Source organism: Parasteatoda tepidariorum, chromosome 1 (assembly GCF_982258835.1).
Source record: "Parasteatoda tepidariorum strain Cologne lab strain chromosome 1, Ptep-v5.0, whole genome shotgun sequence".
In the NCBI taxonomy this organism is placed as follows: domain Eukaryota; kingdom Metazoa; phylum Arthropoda; class Arachnida; order Araneae; family Theridiidae; genus Parasteatoda; species Parasteatoda tepidariorum.
Window position 1 is genome coordinate 46,775,315 of NC_141755.1, and position 19,420 is coordinate 46,794,734.

Below are 19,420 nucleotides of genomic sequence, written 5' to 3' on the forward strand. Positions count from 1 at the left end.
TGAATAACTTTGATCTAATGGTCAGATTTCACATAAGACTTAAATTTTATGTTTCACGAGAGTAACCTCAAATTTGCAAATTAATTTCTTCAAATGATATTTTAAGTTACGAAATCAGACACAAAAACATACTTTCTCTGAATATACATACCTTTCCTTTTAATAGATTTGGATTCCTTACCCTCAAAATATAGGGGGTAACTGCAATCTGACTTTTTACATATTTTGCTTTATATCGAGAATTTTTTAAGCAGGTTAAAGTATTTTTGCTAGCAACTATGAAATTAATTTATCCAAGCATAATTCCTTTCAAAACATAATTTTTAATATTTTTATTATTCAATTTTTTAATTTTTCCAATTTTATGTGGCAAAACTTAAAATTTTAACGAAATCGGTTAAATAGTTCCTGAAAACTGAAATTTTTAAAAAGTCATGTATTTTAAATTTATTTTCTTTGGAACTATTCTATCGATTTTGCTCATATTTTGTATTTCGCAAAATAGAATTACATTCTTTAATATTATGTAAAAAATTGTATATATTACAATGAAATTTTTTTTCAACTGCTTTTAATTAAAGTACTAAATTATTATTAAAAATTATTTTTTGCAAGGAATTTTCTTTGGATAAATGAATTTTATAATTGTGTGCAAACATTTTTCAAGCTGCTTAAAAAGTTTTCAAGCTATAGCAAAATATGTAAAAAGTAAAATTAACATTGAGAAATCTAAACTTTCAAAACCACTATCCTAACCAAACTATTGGGATCATATTTCCCAGATTGCAACTACTCACTATATTTTGAGAGTAGGAAATAGAAATCAATTTGTAAAAAAGTATGTTTATTCAGAGAGTAAGTGTTTGTGTCTTATTTCGTAACTTACGATATCGTCTGCGCTAATTAATTAGCATATTTGAGGTCACTCCCCAAGCCATTAAATTAAAGTCCTAGTACTTAAAAATCTGATCAAAAGTTGTTCAAAGTGTTTTTATTTCTGCACTGTGCATTTTTAGAAATATATCTTAATGTTTGTATCAAACACCACTTTTCTTAAAGTTATGATACAAAATATCTGTATCGATAAATTCTTTGTTTACAGTGAGAAAGTTATCTTTTCATAAATGCCGTTTCATGGAATTAGTGTAATCTTTATTGTTTTAAAATATAAAATTATGAATATGTTACTTATGTTTAAATCTGTTATTTGCTGAATATTTTTTTCCAGCATAAAGCAGCATAACTTAATGATGCGAAGGATTTTGGAATGGTCTTTTAATTTGCTCTTTTTTGTTAAATATAAATTTATCACAAAACTGATTAACTTTACCAAAAATAATATTTTAATTGCCACCTTTGGCAACCAGCTTGGTACTTTTCAGAGTTATCTTGCACAGCATGCAAACTTTAATGGTAACCAAATTGAATGCAAAACACAACTATATTTGAATTTTTAACACTTAGTTCTATCCTAATACCTTAATTAGTATTAAACAATATATTTACCAAACTTTTTCACCTTGCTATTTCTTGTGGTTTTGCCTTCGCTGAGGCACTTTGATTTTAAGTTTAACTATTTCCAAGAATTGCCCGCGATATTGTCAAAGTTCTTTGTGTATTTAATTTTTTACTAATTTAAAATCTGTCCGACTGCCACTAAATTACACAAAACACCAGAATTATGGGTTTGGAACATTGTAGCATAGTAGACAGCAAATGTTTTAAAATTGTTTCCATCTCTGTAGTGAGATAAGATTGAAAAACTCATCTCAATGCTCCATTACTTGCTAAACTACTTCCTTACTCTCTTCTTGATCTTTAACTTGAGTACTGTTTAATATATATATACATGCAGCACTAAAGAAAAGACAAGTTCCTTCACCTATAATTCGTGTGACAGTATGCGGCACCAAAGTATCGTTCTGTCAATATTTGAAATTCTTTCATAATTAAGTTTTTATTTCTATAAAAATTAAAAATAATTCTAAATAAATGCTTAGCTTTTGATTAACTTTTCAACACTACTTGAATTATTACTTAAGACAATCTAACAGAATGAATAATATCTATAGTGTCAACAATAGATACCCGAGTTTATCGTGCCAAACAAGAGAAATATATTTATAGGTTATAATAAACACTTGACCCTTTTTAACACTTTTACTTAAAATTAGGCACAATAATATTTTTTTATAATAAATTTATATTGTATTCACAAAACATTTGACTTTTTTATATTTAACGTTCGTATTATATTGCATTTAATATTATTTTAAGCTACTGACTTTCCTCCAACAATAAAAAGCGATTCGACTTATGTTTATCAATAAAAAAATTGTGTGTATCTGAAAATCCATTGTCATTGGAAGAAGAGTGTTAAAATCAAAGTCTTAAGTAATGTTAAGTTATATATATACAATATATCTATATCAGAGGTCTGTTTAGGAGAAATTTAGGTCCGTTAACGGACCCTTCACAAAATATCTTTTCATAAATCCCTTCACAAAATATTTTAACTTAAAAACGGACCCTTCACAAAATGATTTTTCTTTTAATTGGACCCTTCACAAATTTGTTTATCTTCATTATTGTTTTGTTAATCGAATAAACCAGTGGTTCCCAACCTTTTGTGGATCATCGCCCCCCTCTTGGGGTTGGCTGACACATATCGCCCCTTTCTGTTTTTGCTCAAAAACCATTCATTGCTGCTTGTGAGTGACCAAACACTGAAGATATGCTAAGTTATATTTGATTTTAATTTAAATTGAAATGCAAATAAGGAGGCAATTTCAATTCTGCCATTTTTATTAATTAAAAAAATTGTGTATCTTTTTTTTCCAAAAGAAATGACACTTAAAATGGAATAACGAAAACTAAAGTATATTTTTTAAAATTCGTATATTAATGTAATCAAGAAAAAGTTAAAAACTAAAATTTGAGGGGAAAAAATGAGGGGTGAGAAAGTATATTTTTATCACTTCAAATACTGCCCTGTGCTTGGCGTATTTCAGTTAAAGCTTGAATGTCAGGTTTTATGTTCTTCAGATTTAAACGCAGGTCACCTTTGAAGCAAATGTCCAACCTATTTCTTTGCTTTGTGAGCAGCCGGGCGGCAGAACTCTCTCCACTCAATATGTTGACGGGAACGAGATAAGAAGCGGGCCAGTTTGTTTCCACAATTGTAGATGAGTGTCTGTAATCTTTACCCAAGCTAACTCGTAACTCTATTTTTAATAGACGACTTTAGCCTCACAGTCATACTTCAAATCTAAAAACTCAGTCTGCAAAGATAAAGTGAGCTTATCCCCAACTTCAAAAGAGAAAGGATCGAAAATCCAATCCGGAATTTATAATTTCATCAAATCTTTAAATCTTGAATCCATATCAGTTTTTAACTGATCAAGGTGATCAGTAAAAATTAAGATTTTATTTTCGAGAATCTCGATATCTGCCATTGGACACTTTTTAAGAGTTGGAAATTGCATTAGCTCTTTGCGACCAATGTTTGACTTGTAGATATCAAATTTGGCGATGAATGAAGATATGATTCCCTTAGCCTTGATAGTGTTGAATTTATTTACTTGAAGTTTTATGTTAATTTCGTTCATTTTTTCAAAAATATCCGTCAGGTACACAGTTTCCAACTTGCGTTGCTTCAATCTCGCACTTAAAACAGGATCAGTGGTGTCAAGAAACTCAATAACCGAGTCTAATAATTCGAAGAAACGGCACAAACAGTTTCCTTTTGAAAGCCATCTCACAACTGTATGTACGGAGCAAGCGTTCGAAATCTTCAGCATTTTCAAGGCAAAGTTCTCGGAACAAAAAGTCATTCAGAGAATTAGCTTTGATTTTATTGATGCCAGAAATAACAAATTGTAAAGTGTCATGCAAGGCACCACTCAACTTTTTTGCAGCCAAATGTTGACTATGAATGGCACAATGAATGGTGATGACCTCCGATACTTCTTTTTTATTAAAGTGTGCCAGAAACCCCAGTGTGACGACCAGACATGGCAGGAGCACCCTCTGTAGCCTAAGCACTTACATTTGTAAAGAGAATTTCTTTTTCCTTAAAATAGTCTTCGACTAATTTAAAAATCCACGATCCTTTTATATCAGTGATCAAAGTTCTTGTAAACAATATTTCTTCGTTAGTCTCTTTACTCTCATTTATGAACTCACGTAAGCTAATACAATAGCTTTGTTATCTATCACCAGGGCCGGATTAACCTATAGGCACACTAGGCACGTGCCTAGGGTCTACGAAAAAATTGGGAGAAAAAAATTTGTTGACAAAAATAATTTAGCTTCAAAAACAAGTGTATTTTGCACAAAATTATGAAGATACAAATAAAAATATAATATTTTTTGGTAATAAATTATTTTGCAGAATCTTATGATCTAATATATTACTTTTTTGCGGATTTTTGGATTCAACGAAATCTTGTATTATGCTGTCGAATTCCAAACTACGCAAAATGTCGTATTCAATAGACATAAGTGCGAGCGATGCCAAACGATCTTGATTCATTGTTGAACGCAAATAATTTTTTATCAATTTTAATCTGGAGAAAGATCTTTCTTCTTCTGCATTCGATCCAAGAATCGACAAATATATTCTTAATGTAATGTGAACGTTAGGAAAAGTATTCACAAGTTTATCTTTAATTTGAGCCTTCAACATTTCTTGTGCAGATTTATGTTCATATAAATTTGAAAATAGTAAAAATTCATCTACAAAGTTTTTCTCTAAATCGGATGAGTGAATTTTTACCAAATTTTGCGCTTTTAGTTTAATCTCAGATTCTGACAAATTTTTTTGTAATTTCCTTGTAATTCGGGTTCGATAAAACATCGATTAATGACACTTTTTGGTTGATTCAGAAAACTGGGAAATTCAGACATCCGGGATAGCGATGGTCCCGAGCATCCCAGATAATTGGTTCTCTACTGTATAAATATTTCTTGTAATTAATCTCACTATCAATTTCACTGTTTTCTTTGCTGGTTTGTTGTTGTATTGTTGACGTGAAGTGTTTACATAGTTATCGATCGAACTAATCATAATGGTATTATCGATATCAACTGCAATATCGGCAGTATGTCGGTATTGCAGATAAAGTTCGATAAACAAATTCGTAAATTAAAATCCATATTAATAAAAATGTAAAAAAAAATATGCAAGAAAATTTTAGCATATATTTTGAAAAGAGGGGAGGAGTGGGCGAGGGAGGGGAGGGCCCAAAAACGGATATGCCTAGGGCCTACGAAAAGTATAATCTGGCTATGGTCACCACACTATGTTATCTCGATAAATGGTCTCTCATTCGTGAGGGTTTCGACGCCTCATTACTAGTAAATGTTTTAGCACACAAAAGACAATATGGAAACTGCACATTTTGCATTGACACGACAAAACTGTATTTTAAATATTCGGATGAATACTGAAGGCACTTCCTTTTCGAATCCATTGACATTTCAATATACAAGCATTGTAGCTATAACTGTAAAAAATAAGCTAGCAATTTATGGCTGTGGAAAACAAGCTAACAATTATTAACGGTGAGAAACAAGTAGCAGTTAATGACGATATAAAACAACCTAACAATTAACAGTCACTAACTAATAACAAAATTTATAAAAGACGTTCAACAGAAGGGAATTCTTGAAGGTCAGATTTCCGCCTGCGATACCAAAGCGTATGACGAAAGCGATAATGAACTTGAAATTTTTTAATTTTTAACTATCATAATTCTTTGTCTACACCAGAACCATAAGTTTCATATATGCTTTCAATTTCGATCTTAAATAGCTTTTTCACATACAGCTACCGAATTCCTGATATATGCTCCGTTTTCACTGCTGAAGCTGTTGCTATTTTATTAGCATTACGACTAATTTCTACACGCTCTACTCGGAAGTATTGTATATATTCCGATAGTATGAGCGTTTTGAGCCAATTAGAAAAGTTTCACTGTGATACTCATCCAATTTTATGTTTCATTATTCATTTGTTAACTACTCTTCAGAAGAAGGGATTTGAAATTTTATTTTGCTGGGTACCAAGTCATGTTGGTATTCCAGGTAATGAACTAGCTGACTCAGCTGCACAATCTGCCATATCTGTTTTAACATTGTCCGTACCCTTCTCTGACATGAAACTGCATGTTCGAAAAATTGTAAAATCATTATGGCAACAACAATGGGACCTCAAAGTTTTCAATAAACTCCACAGCATCAAATCTGATTTGGACCATTTCCCAGTACTGCGATTGCGTAGAGCAGATGTAAAACTAACCCGTCTTCGAATTGGTCATACCCGGTTGACACACCTCCATTTGTTGCTAGGAGAACCCCCTCCTCAATGCCATGGTTGTAACGTTCCTCTCACAATTCATCATGTAACATGTCCATGTCTTAACCAGTATCGGTTAACGTATTTTGGAAGTTCTATTTTATGCATGCAAGATTTGTTAGATAATATTCATCATCCAAACATTTTTGCGTATTTACGTGCTCTTGGTATTTTTAACTGTATATAAATGTTTTAATACATTTGCAATTTTATTCACTTTACTTACTTCATGTATTTTATATCCTATTCACACTTTTATCTGATTTTATTCATCAACTTATACAATTTTATCAGTTATAATTATACGAATAACTAAGTGTTGCACGCATCATGTCTTATGAACTGTTTTTACCGTATTGTTTGGCGCAGCATGTCCTTATTTGGACTTTGTGCCACTAAACCCTACATTCAATCCAATCCTTAAATAGCTTTTGTTATTAATATTATTAACAGTTTTTATCTTTTGATTACTCGTCGCCCCCTGATCGCCCCCTTGTGGGACTCTATCGCCCCCTTTGGGGCAATCGCCCCCAGGTTGGGAACCACTGGAATAAACCCTTCCCAGAAATGAAGGGGGGGGGGAAGAAAGACAGATGTAAACGAACTAAATTTTGTCTTCGGCAGACTCTTCTTCCTTTATTCGTCCGAAATGAATATTTTGTGTTCAGCAGTATAGGCTAAATACCAAATATTTATATGTTGCATCGCTAATTTAGTAGCTGCAATTGCTGTTTATTTTTTAAAATTTAATTTTATTAATTATAATTTTACAGTGTTGAGCATAATCTTGTATGTCTTTACAATTTAAAAACTCCTTGAAAAAGTTTTTTTTGCAATAATGGACCCTATCTGCACAAATTCACAAAAGCGGACCCTGGTTGAAAGAATGTGACTTAACGTTTATTTTATATTCACAAATTACGAGTAATTTTTCACAATTTTACGAAAACGGACCCTTCACAAAATGTCTGGACAGACCCCTGTATATATATAAAATTTTTGTATTATTTTTCTACAATGCTGCTATTATTTATTATTTTTTTATTATTTTGTCTAGAATACTGCTAAAAAGAGAACAAGAAGGAAACAAACTCAAAGGTATAAGGTGTCTTCACTATACCAAAATATTTATTTATAAGTATACATATATTTTTTCAAAAGTTTAAACATTTGTTTATTCTATTTAGGCAAAATTTTAGTTCAGATGTTGATTCTGACTCCCAAATTATATCAGATAAGGTAATATATTGTTATAGTAAATATTTGTCACCTAAATGTATCTTAATTTAAATTAATTCGATATTTTTTTTTTCAATCTTATGATTGCTTAACATTTAGTTGTTGAAATAGAAAAATAAGTTCAATATTGTTTGTCTTCAAAACCGAAAGTTTTATTGGTGTTGTATGCAAAATTTCCTTTTGATTGTGTTAATAGATATTTAAAAGATAAATTTAAATATAAAAAAACTAAAGACCAATTAATATTGTTTTACTATAAATATTTTATTAGCTTGTTTGAATATTTTGATTATGATACTATTTATTTTTTGCCTAGAATTCTAAAAAAAAGATAGAAAAAAAGAAAATTCAAAGGTAAAAGAAATATCCTTCACTATTTAAATAAACAATTCTGTTTGAAATTAATAAAATATTTTTCTTCCTAGACAAAAGATCTTAGATGAAGATTTTGACACAAGAACTTTAGTGAATAAGGTAATAGCAGATGTTCTTGCTTATCTCAGCTATCTATTGCTAAATCAATGTAAATAGGCATTTAAAATGCTTTACGTTTGGCCGTTATTTTTCTATACTTACTTATAATTAACATCATTGTAATTTAGTTGAATTTAATCTGAAATGTTTTTGCATGACTTCAAAACAATATTAAATAAAAAGATTAAAATATTTTGGGGTCTTTTTAACACTATGGTGGATATTTTATATGAGTTTAGTCTATTCCAGTTTGAAGAAACTTTGAAATCACAATATTTTGATATCATGAAAAAATCTGAACTTCTTGTACATTTGTTATTGCAATGATATAAAATTCAATTTTTACCAACTCTCGCTTATTACAAATTTTTTTTGATGAAAAATAATTTTTTTTTCCAAGAAATATTGGTAGAAAATATATTGCATTTAAAATGTTTACTCTGATAAAAATCCTTTGCATTGTGGTATGTTTCTTCATTCTCACAAAATTCAGTTCATTGTTGAACCATAATACGTAGCAATTTTCTGTAACCTTAATAAGAGGTAATAAATAAAACCATGTTGGAACCAAGTTTAAGAAGTAATATGCCATGTTGGAATCAAGTTTAAGAAGTAATATGCCATATGGTTTAACTACGCAACATAATTTTGTTGCAGCAAATGTGAACTTTATTGTGATCAGCAAATAGTAAAATCTATAAGTATCAATAATGTATGTCGTTCCAAATAATAGTTTCAAGTGATTACATTTCTGTTTAGGAATTAAATAAATGCTATTTGACTTTTACAATACTGTCATAATTACTATTTTGTCTAAAAATATTACTACTTGCAACATTATAAAAGTTTTAGTTTCTATCTTCGAGATTTTGATACCAAAATTAGGCTGAATATAAATACAAGAACTAGTTGTTTGTTTTGGTTTTTAAGGATGAGTATATATTAAGTATATTGAGCATTTGCTAATATTCAGCAAATATTCTCATTTTCTGTAAATTTGCATTTGAAAGAAGTTATATTTTATATCTAGCTTTAATTTTTTTTAACTGGCTGTTTAGAAACCAAGAGCTGCTGCTTTGAACGCAAAGAGAAAAAATAAAAGTTTACTAAAGCAAAAAGAGTTGGATGAAAATTCTATACATTCTTCAACAATCAAAAGAAAGTAAGATTATAAAATAACATTTCTTTGAGTATTAGTTTATGAAATATTATGATTTAAAAGTTAAATTTCTCTTTTGTTTACTTTCTTTGTCAGAATATTATCACAGATCAAAATTTTCATGTAAGAAATTACTGTCCAAACCATCTTGATCAAAATAATTCTGAGACATATATTTTACTTAAAAACACAAAAGCTGGTCTTCAATTAACAAAATAATGAAAATTATCAGTAAAAAAAATGCTCACCCCAATAGAAAAAAAAGCGTCCTCAAATTAAATAATAAAAGTTCTATTTCTTCAAATTTGCTGGAAATTTTTTATTCATAATCAAAATGTTTTACGATACCAGGTTTAACTGTAGTAATGAAATAGTTTCTTTAGTAATTTCAAGTATATATATAATATAAATTGTATTTCTCTTTAATTAAAATTCTACTAAGTTCAGTGTTTTAAATTATGCAAACTGAATATTTTATTTGAATAATTAAGTTAATAAATTTATTGTTTAATAGTTCGTGTGGTTGTGTCTGTATTGAAAACCTATTTCTCTAATGTATATAATGTGATAAAATTAATATGAATATCATGTGCAGATTTTACAAAATTAAAATTACACTGTTAGTTTTAGATATAAAAAAGTACTGTCAATATTTTCTAATAAATTCAAAGTAGTAGTTTTCAATTGATTTTTGAAACTTAATTTAATATAATTTCTTAGTGTAATTCAACTATTCATAAATTTTTTTACAGTTTTGAAAAAAGCTTTAGAAAGATCCTCAGGCTGTTAATGAATGAATTTAGAAAAAAAGTCATCACTTAAAAAAAAATAATATGTAATAATTATGTGTTTTCTATTTGGTTGCATATGTTGATTGTTGAGGACTGTTTGTGATGAGGTTTTTCAGAACAGAATACTAGATATCATTCAAAACTATGTTACACACTTGTAAATAACTTTTTTTACACAACACATCTTTTTTGTTTTTGCTTCTGTTGCAAACATTTTCACAAACATTTCATGATATTTTCAGTTTTTTTTGGAAACTTGTGGTGAATGAAAGTTTTTACTCATTTTTTCATTTCATTGTGTTTTGAGAAATCTGTGATTATTACATTCTGTTGGTTGTCACATTGACTATTACTAGGCATAATATAGTTTTTGTTATTATATTTATGAACATAATTAAAATTTTTGTTTTCCTTCTTTAGGTATGAAAGTGAGGATGATGTTAGTTGTTATTCACCAAAAAAGAAGAAAAACAATGCTTGTTCAATTTTCCAGACTGATACGGAAACTCAGAGTAGCGAAATCAGCTGGTTTAAAAGAGGAAAACGTGGGTTATTTCAAACTCCTCCATTAAAGAATTACACAAGAAAGTATGTGTATGTTATGTAAAATTGTTGGTATCAATCCTTTGACGCTGAATTTTTATTAAATGTATTTCCATGCTTTTTCTTCTTCTTTATTTTGTATTAATTTATGTCAAAGTAAGGGAAAAATATTTTATGTAGCATTTTAATAATTTATGGTTATGAAATACAGCATGAAACACTAGTGTCTTTTTCTGTGTTAAAGGTTAAATCTTCTAAACAGTAATTTTTCAAATTTGCGTTTATTTGCAGTTATTTAGATCCAATAAAAAATAATAGAAACATCATTGAAATTTTTTAATTTGCAAAATCGATTATTGATAAATTTTTGAATATTAATTTTAAAAAAAATTTATACTTTTTTTTATATTTTAGTATAAATATAATTCTGACAATCTAACAGATTTTTTGGTAACTATTAGGCTTTTTTTATAATTAATATATTATTATTAAAGAATGCCAGAAAAAATATAGAAAAGGAGCATCAGTGTCTCATCTGCATCAAAGGGTTAACTTTAATTGGTTTATAATTTAAATGTGTTTTATGTTTTAAGAGTTTTCTAGAAAATTATGATTAACTGATTTAAAATGAAAGAAAGAAATGAAAAGAATAAGATTGCTATTTCACATGAGAAACAATAATAGGAATTTTCGGAATAAAATAAATATTCTTTTTCTATTTAAGGTAATCTGATAAATAAAATACATCTTAGTTTTCAATATATTTTTCCAATAAAGATGCTGAATAAGAAAATATTTAATTAAATGGCATAATGTGAAAGGATATTTGCTAAATTATTATTTAATTTAGTTAATGATCTTTAGTTTAAATGTATTGCATTTAAATAATTCCTCTTGAAAAAAATATATTTGACTTATGGGCTGAATTAGAAAGAATGATTCTGTTTATCATTGCAAGGGGTAAAAAATTGTAAACTTGCACTAAGCATTTCTAATTATTATAGGACTTGAAAAGGAAAGTATAAAATATAATATTTAGATTTATTTTAATATCTAAAATAAAGCTTAACAGAAAATAGTGATCTAATGATAATTATTTTTAAATAAAGATCTTTGGAAATTTGACTAAAGCTTCTTAGAAAAAAAATTTTTTTTTTTGGAAAATAATAATAAAATAGTTATTTTAAACCTTAACCATTTCTTTCATGAAAATTCATAGTAAATAGCGATCTTATCGGTAAGATTACATAACCATTTTATCCACAGTTGTTTCTTCTTTCAAAGATCTAACTTTTTATTGTGACTTAAAGAAAAACTTATCCTTGGGTCAGGAAACCATTCTAATTATTGATTTTTTGTCAGGCCTAAAACTAAATGTAAAGATGGTTATCTTAAAAGCCACAAATTTTAAATATTTAATTGCCTTTCTTTGTATAATGGAAGGTATTTAAGTAAGAGTGTGTTTCAGACCAATTATCCCTCAAAAATATTCTGAAAATATACAGGTTTAATGAGAAATTTTGTCCAGATCCAAATAATAACTAATTAGAACAATTTCTATGTAGTTTATTTATTTTTACATAATCAAAATTACATGTTTCTATAAGCCATGTATCGAATAGTGATTTGGCCAAATACCCAATATTCGACCACCAAGTAGCAATTTTTTTTAGTGAAAATCATTCATAAATATTATTTTCAAATAATTAATTTCAAATGATAAATAATTGGTTCTGGGGATAGAACACTGACCTCCTAATTAAGTGACCCAGGTTCAAATCCCAGCGATCGCTGGCCCATACAAATTCTGCAAGCCGCTTACATCAACCACAGTACTGACCTGTTTTTGCGGTTTTCCTCTTCATGTAAAGCAAAACAAATTAGTTCTATTAAAAAAACCTTCATGAAGGCAAATTTCTCTTTATACTTGATCCAGGAGCTCCCTTGTCTTACAGATTGGGTTCAAAATTACATAAAGGCTGTGGTGTTGAACATAGGTAGTCATAAACTTAAAAAATTTGGTCAGCATTCAATAACTTTCATAAAATAAAATGTATGCAAATAAGTTTAGTCATTGTTGAAAAATAGTGAAAACTTAGCTATATTGTTGATATGGGGTAAAGGGAAAAAAACTAATAGTTATCCATTAGAAGTATTTCAGATAAATAAAAAACTGGCTAAAAGCTATAAATAAAAAACTAAAGTTGTAAAGGTAACGAAAGAGAATAGAAAAAATCCTCTTAATTCTTGAAATCAAACTTTAATGTTAAAAATTATATTTTCTGGAAAAAATACATACATAAAATGTTAAAAAAGATATAGTCTATCAGAAATGCATTTAAAAAAATGCTGTGTCATAATAAAAACACTATTTAAAAGAAAAGTTAATTAAACAGCAAAAGAGAAACAGAAAAAAATTGGTCTTAGTTTTTAAAATATTACTTTAATGTTGAAACTTCTAGTTTTTAAAACATTACTTTAATGTTGAAAATTCTAGTATTCTATCTTACCAGATGTCTGTCTGACCGTACAGGCAAAAAGTTACAGTAAAGGAATAAAGTCTAATAAAAAGCTCTGTTTAAATGCTGCACTGTTGTAAGAACAAAGAAAATAAAACATTCTCCATTCTTAAAACAAGAAGTGTTCAATAAAGGATGAAATTGACTTGGCTAAATATATTTAAAAAAAAATCCTCTGTAAAATTTGTGATCTTGCTTTTCCACATTTCACTTTGTATTTCCATTTGTCCTCCAGAACATATATTTGCAGGTTTCAGAATTTAACAAATATGTGTAAAAACGATTTCTAATAATGTAAAGTAAATGTAAAGATTTTAGAGTAATCTTTATTAAATCTTTTCAAATTAAAAGAAAAAAAAATAATGAAAAATATTTTTTAAAAAATTCCTTGCCTAATATTTGTTTCAAAATTCTGCCAACCGAATATTTCGCAAAACGTTCAAATAAAGAATAGTGGCCGAATATTCATTACATCCCTAATTTCTATTTACCGTATGTCTAACATGATTTAAAATTTACTTTTAAAAAAATACATATCAAAATTATACCTAAAATTTTAATATAGTCACATTAATAATAATTTGTAAACTATATTACAGGAATTATAAAAGCAGGACTTCTCTGGTAAGTCATTCATTTATTTAATTAAATGCTTTATTTATATTTTCTTTCTATGTTATTTTGAGTACTGCAGTGTTTTACTTGGTCTAAATTCAATGTAAGTTAATTTTTTACTTATTAGTATATCAGAAATTGAATTTTTAATAAATATGAAGAATAGAGCTTTTTAGGATCAATTTAAATAAAAGATCTTTGAAATTTTTTTTTCCTTCTCTTGAAATCGAATTTGTCTCCTTTAATTTTAAATTGAAAATAAGGACAAATTATGAAGTCAAATTATCAGTTTAATTTAAACATGTTGAGATAAATTTAATTCAAAATTTTAAACTTAAAATAATATGTATACATAAGCAATTTTAAACCAATTGTACAAAAGTTTGAAAGAGTACAAGCAAGTAGTATCAAAAACAAATAAGCATGACAAAAATAGACTAATAAAATTTAAATTGAACTTATATTTTGTTGCAATTTTCAAAATAAATAAAAATCATTAAATTTAAATCATTCCTTTTTAGATTTATTTAAAAGTCAAATTGATAATAAAGGCCATACAGTTTCTATGAGAGATTTTAAAGTTTAAAATTAATATAAGATATTTTAACTTAAAGATTTAGTCATTATAATTATTGAAAAAAATACCTTTTTTTTCCAAATATAAGTATTATCTTTTGTGTTTTGTAGTATTTCAAATTTAGTGTTATGTTCGCCCATTCTTGTTTTACAGAAAAAGTGGAAACAACAAGGAGCAATTCAAAAGAAAAGGGAATTTCAGAAGAAAACTAAATTTTTTGATGACAAAAGTTCAGAATCTGGTACAAAATCAAAGAGTATGGGACTTTCTGATATAGACAAATTTAGTTTAGTTGTAGAAAAAGAAAGTCCTAAAAAAATGGCTCATGTTAGGAAATCCACAAATTTTCATTTTGAATTACTGAATTCAGTTAATGAAAAAATACTTGATGCAACATCTGATGAAAATTTAAATCATAATTTTACTGATAATGACATTATTGGTGGACATTCCAATCCGAGGGTTTTGGACAAACTTAGTTTGCCTAAACAAGCAAAAAAAAATATTAGCAAAGATAATCAGAGTTTCAAAATAAAACCCGTTAAACAAAAGGAAAAGTTTCTGCATTGTAACTATTTAAAAATAAGTGATGAAAAATCAAAGCTTAAAACTGTGAGAAAATTCGATACATATGTTAAAGATGGCTTGTGTACCTCTCTTAAAGCTTTCGACAAAACTCATGATGATTTGTGTTCTACAATCCAAAATTCCAAATTTGGGCTCATAAATCAGAATAATTACAGTAAATCTGAAGGAGATCAAATGGACATTAATATTGAGCATCCAGAAACTTTGTTTGACGGTAGTGAATCAAGAAATGAATTTACTGCTACTTTGAATATTCAGGAGGAGAAGTGTGATTTATCTAAACCTAGTTCTCTACCTGATATTCATGAGACTGACGAGAATGTTTGTAGAACTTTGTCAATAGAGAGTTGTAAGTAAATTTAAATATTTACCTTTTTTTAATTGTTGTTGAACCTGTATAAAATGAACACATGCAGAATTGTGGCAATTATCCATTCTAATTATAGCAACTAATATAATGTTGTTCTTGCTAATTGCTAATTGTTCTTGCTAATTTGAAAACTGTCTTTAATGTTAAGATCTTAAAAATGTTACCTTTGTAGAAGATAAAATTAGCAAAAATATACTGGGAAACAACTGAAAAAAATTAATTATATATAATTTTTTATAAGCAACGTTTGTTTATTCTAGGCAATTGTCAAGGTTTTAGATTCCCATTGTAAAATTTTAGTAGTTAACTATTAGCAAAATAATTATAGAAATTGAACATATATGTTGATACTTAATGTTCCTTATGTTGTTTGGCATGATCTTGAAAAATATTCTTCAAAAAGAACTTTGCTTTGTCTTTTTCTTTTGAAGTTGTTATTTTAAAATCGTCAGTCAGAGAAATGGCTGATTCATCCAATTTTTTAAAAGTGAAGCAGGCTGTCGCTTGTGTCTAAAAAGTTGATTAAAATTATTAATTTTAAGAAAAGGTGTGGCGACTATTTTTGCCAAAATCTAGGCCAAAACAACCTTTTTAAAAATTGGCCAAATATTTTTTTTTTTCGAAAAAAAAATTCACTATTTTTTCTTCATTTGTTTCACATTCTTTAGAAAGCTTTCTTTAAAAAATTTACTTATATACGTTAATACATTAGTTAAGAGCTTTTTGCCAACAGCATACATAATAAAATTAACTTTTCATCATTGCATAAGCAATTAATATGAATGCAGAGCTTCATTAAAAAGAGCTAACGCTCTAGCACAAAATGCTGTTTAAGAGGCCCCAATATTTTCCCTGACTAAAAAAATTTGTATTGCATTTATTTTAATGAAAATCACAACTGTCAGCAAATCACACCATTCTCTTCCCAATGATGTAACCCAGCGTTTGGTTCATAGGAATTCTGCTTCCAGCTCCCAATGAGTAAAATGTTGATGTAAAATATCCTCAATGGTAGATCCTGGGTTAAAATCCCTTTGCCGTCGTTCCACCATGGGAGATTTTTGTGGTTTTCCTCTCCATTTTACACTAACGGGGATCAGTTCCATCAAAAAGTGCTCCAAGCCCAACGCTTGATCCAAGACTTCGCTTGTCTTCTGGGTTACACTCAAAATTACAAGGCTACTGAGTTGAACATTGATTGTCATAAAAACTTTGAATTGGGTGTTCTGTCCAATACTGGCTATAAAATAAAATTAAGTAGAACCATCATGCTTTTTTTTCTCCTTCTGCTGTCTTCTTTCTTTTGGAAATAAAGAGATTATAAATGATTGATGTAATTATATGTTTTTCTTTAATTATGTTTTTTTTTATTTTGCAATTACAAACAAATTTTAGTTTATTTAATTGACACAATGTTGTTTTTAATTGACGCAGTAAATGCTTTGTCAATTAGCATGAATTATTAGGGGATAATATATATGTGATAATGTTTTAAGTAATATTTGAAGTTTATAGCATATTTGTTTTTTTTTTTTTTTTTTTTGGTAAGACAATATAATCCACGGTTAAAAATATTGCAAACTTGCCAAATCTGTTTATTTCTGACAGTTTAAAATAACTCTTCATATTTAATTATTTCGTTTAATTTGTAGTGAACTCCTTAGAAGAATTACGAAATGAAGAAAGTGGCAAGAAGTTACACATGAAACTGTTTTTAGAGGTATGAACACATTTGTTTGTACTTAGAAATTTGAGTGCACTATTTATTACTTTCTTTTATGAATTTTTTTTCTTTCAGAGTTTGTCCAGCGAGTCACCTCCGCCTCCAAGTGATATGGGAGATTTTTGTATGTAACTCATTAAGATTATAATAATTGATTCATTATTAACTTTCATATCTTTTTACCATAACCAGTTTATTTGTGATATAATATTTTGTATTACATAATTATTTGTTAATATTTTTGATTGCAGGTGCAAGAGTGGTCTCTAAAAGATCTTCATCACAGTGCTCTTTTTCTGTAAATGAAATTCCTTGTAAAAAAATAAAAACTGATAAAAATCAAAATGGTAAATTATTAAAAATTTATTTCAACCAATTCAAAATTCAAGTTCTTCTAAAATCAGTAAATATATCGAATTTGATAAAACTCAGTGTATTTAATAAATAGAAATTGCTGAAAGGGTTTGAAATTGTTGATTCATCTTATTTTTTGATTGCATTTATTATTTTTTTATTCATTGATTATTTTTTTATTGAAGATTGTATTAAAAATTTCATATTTATAGTAAATATTTAGGGAAAAAAATTGCATTAATTTTAATAGGATATTATATTTTATTATAACACGGTGGCGAATAACTGGGAAAAGTTGGAGAATTTTTTGGTTCTGGAAAAGTCAGGGAATTCATTCACTGATCAGGAAATTTTTTTAAATGCTCTGTTCCTCTTGTAGATTGTCCACCTACTGTTACTTCCAATCCACTGACTGACTTTGGTATTGGGGGAACGGAGAAAACTCCTCTTTCAATCATCTATACTAGCATAGGCAGTATTTTTCTCTTTTTCAATACCAAGAATCTGATAATTTCTGCACTGAGGAGATTTTTACGTTTATGGAAAAATTAAAAATTCAGCTTCTTGAAGGATCTGTCTTTCTTATCTACAACAACGTTTCTAAAGAAAACCAAGGTTTAAAAAAAAAGGGTAGAAAAAGCTAATTTTTATCTTTATGATTATGTTAAAGATTTTCGTTCATTGTGCTCATGATCTTTGCTGGTTAATTTCATTTTTGCTGGTTAGTTTCAATTTTGTATTTAGATTTTGTTTTTGCACAGCATGAATGATTTGTAGAATTTTAAATTCATTCTTTGTGTCAACTTTATTATCCTGAATGCTTTTCTATTCATTATTTTATTGAAATAGGTAATTAATCTTTTTTTATTGTTTTCGTTTTAATTTTAAACCAGTAATTTTTATCAGTATTTCATAAAATTTAATTATTCGATTCATTATTATTCACTTTGAAATACGAATGGCATATCAAGATTCATACTGTAGCGATTCACGATATGGATATTGAGATTTACAATTGATGTTTTTGTGATTTACATATCATAATTTCACATATGTGAATCACATTCATTTGTGGTTGAGCCATTTTCTTAAATAGAGTCAAATTGCTCCCTAAATTTTGGTACAAAAGTTTTGAAAAAATTATCCTAGCTGTTTCTTACTCGTTTCTGTTACCCATTAGCGGTTTCTTATCCTATTCTGTTTCCCGTTTCTTCTGATCTACAAGAAATTTTCTTGAAAATCTGTGACACAGCAGCATTTTTTTTTATTTTGGTCTATTTTTCTTGGAATTAGTCTTATGGACTATTAGTAGTTTTTTAGTTTTTAATGTAATATTTTTTTTTTATAATAGTAAATTTTATGTGTACACATAAATATGTTGGGCAAGCTTTGACAGGAAAAAGTCAGGGAAGTTTGAAATATAGAATCACTAAAAAGTAAAATAGTTTTATATATATTTATCTTTTGCACCACTTTTTTTAAAGCTATATTAAGTAACCAAATGAATTCTTTTTCTAAACTATATATGTTTTTCCCCCATTAATTTAGCACATATTGTTATATGGTAACTGATCTAATTGCTATTTATTCTAGATCAAAGTGACCTACAGTTTAGCCCTAAGAAAATGGAAAAGAAGGTTAAACGAAAATTGAATGTACACATTGGTTCTATTGTTAAGGTAAAAATAAAAACTTTACTTTTCAGTGTAGACATAGTTTATGTACACAAATGCATTAAAATAAACATTGGAAACTTTCCAATTTGAAATATAAAGTTGATTATCTCGTAAATTCAGTATCGACTCTGTTTCTAAAAACGCATCAGTCACAATCAACTTTTGAAACTGACAGAAACGATAGTCAATGGAGATGAATCAGGCTTAGTCCAACGTGGGCTCTCTTACTGAAGAAACGGTTTCTGGCTCAAGTTGGCTAGGATACACTCTTAATTACATTTTCGGAAACGTTTTTACTACTTTACTAAGACATAATACATAATCCAGTTGGTAAAGCTGAGCAAAATAAAAATAAATTCTTAAACCTAACGATTTACTAAAAGGTATTTTATTGAGAATCTTTTAGACAATAAAAAATTTTAGTATTTTCTGTT

General features: G+C 27.9%; 1 protein-coding gene across 11 annotated transcripts in view; it reads left to right on the forward strand.

Moving 5' to 3' along the window:
• The window catches only part of LOC107441332 (uncharacterized), a 65,757-nt gene that overhangs the window by 35,738 nt on the left and 10,599 nt on the right, over positions 1-19,420 (forward strand). For all 11 annotated transcript variants that reach the window (XM_087162646.1, XM_016054551.4, XM_016054549.4 and 8 more), the window contains 12 exons: positions 7,416-7,456; positions 7,546-7,597; positions 7,914-7,951; positions 8,023-8,071; positions 9,130-9,233; positions 10,442-10,609; positions 13,683-13,707; positions 14,429-15,212; positions 16,886-16,953; positions 17,032-17,080; positions 17,208-17,303; positions 18,904-18,989. In XM_087162646.1, the coding sequence (XP_087018772.1) occupies positions 7,416-7,456; positions 7,546-7,597; positions 7,914-7,951; positions 8,023-8,071; positions 9,130-9,233; positions 10,442-10,609; positions 13,683-13,707; positions 14,429-15,212; positions 16,886-16,953; positions 17,032-17,080; positions 17,208-17,303; positions 18,904-18,989 (1,560 nt within the window). The remainder of the gene's footprint in view (positions 1-7,415; positions 7,457-7,545; positions 7,598-7,913; positions 7,952-8,022; positions 8,072-9,129; positions 9,234-10,441; positions 10,610-13,682; positions 13,708-14,428; positions 15,213-16,885; positions 16,954-17,031; positions 17,081-17,207; positions 17,304-18,903; positions 18,990-19,420) is intronic.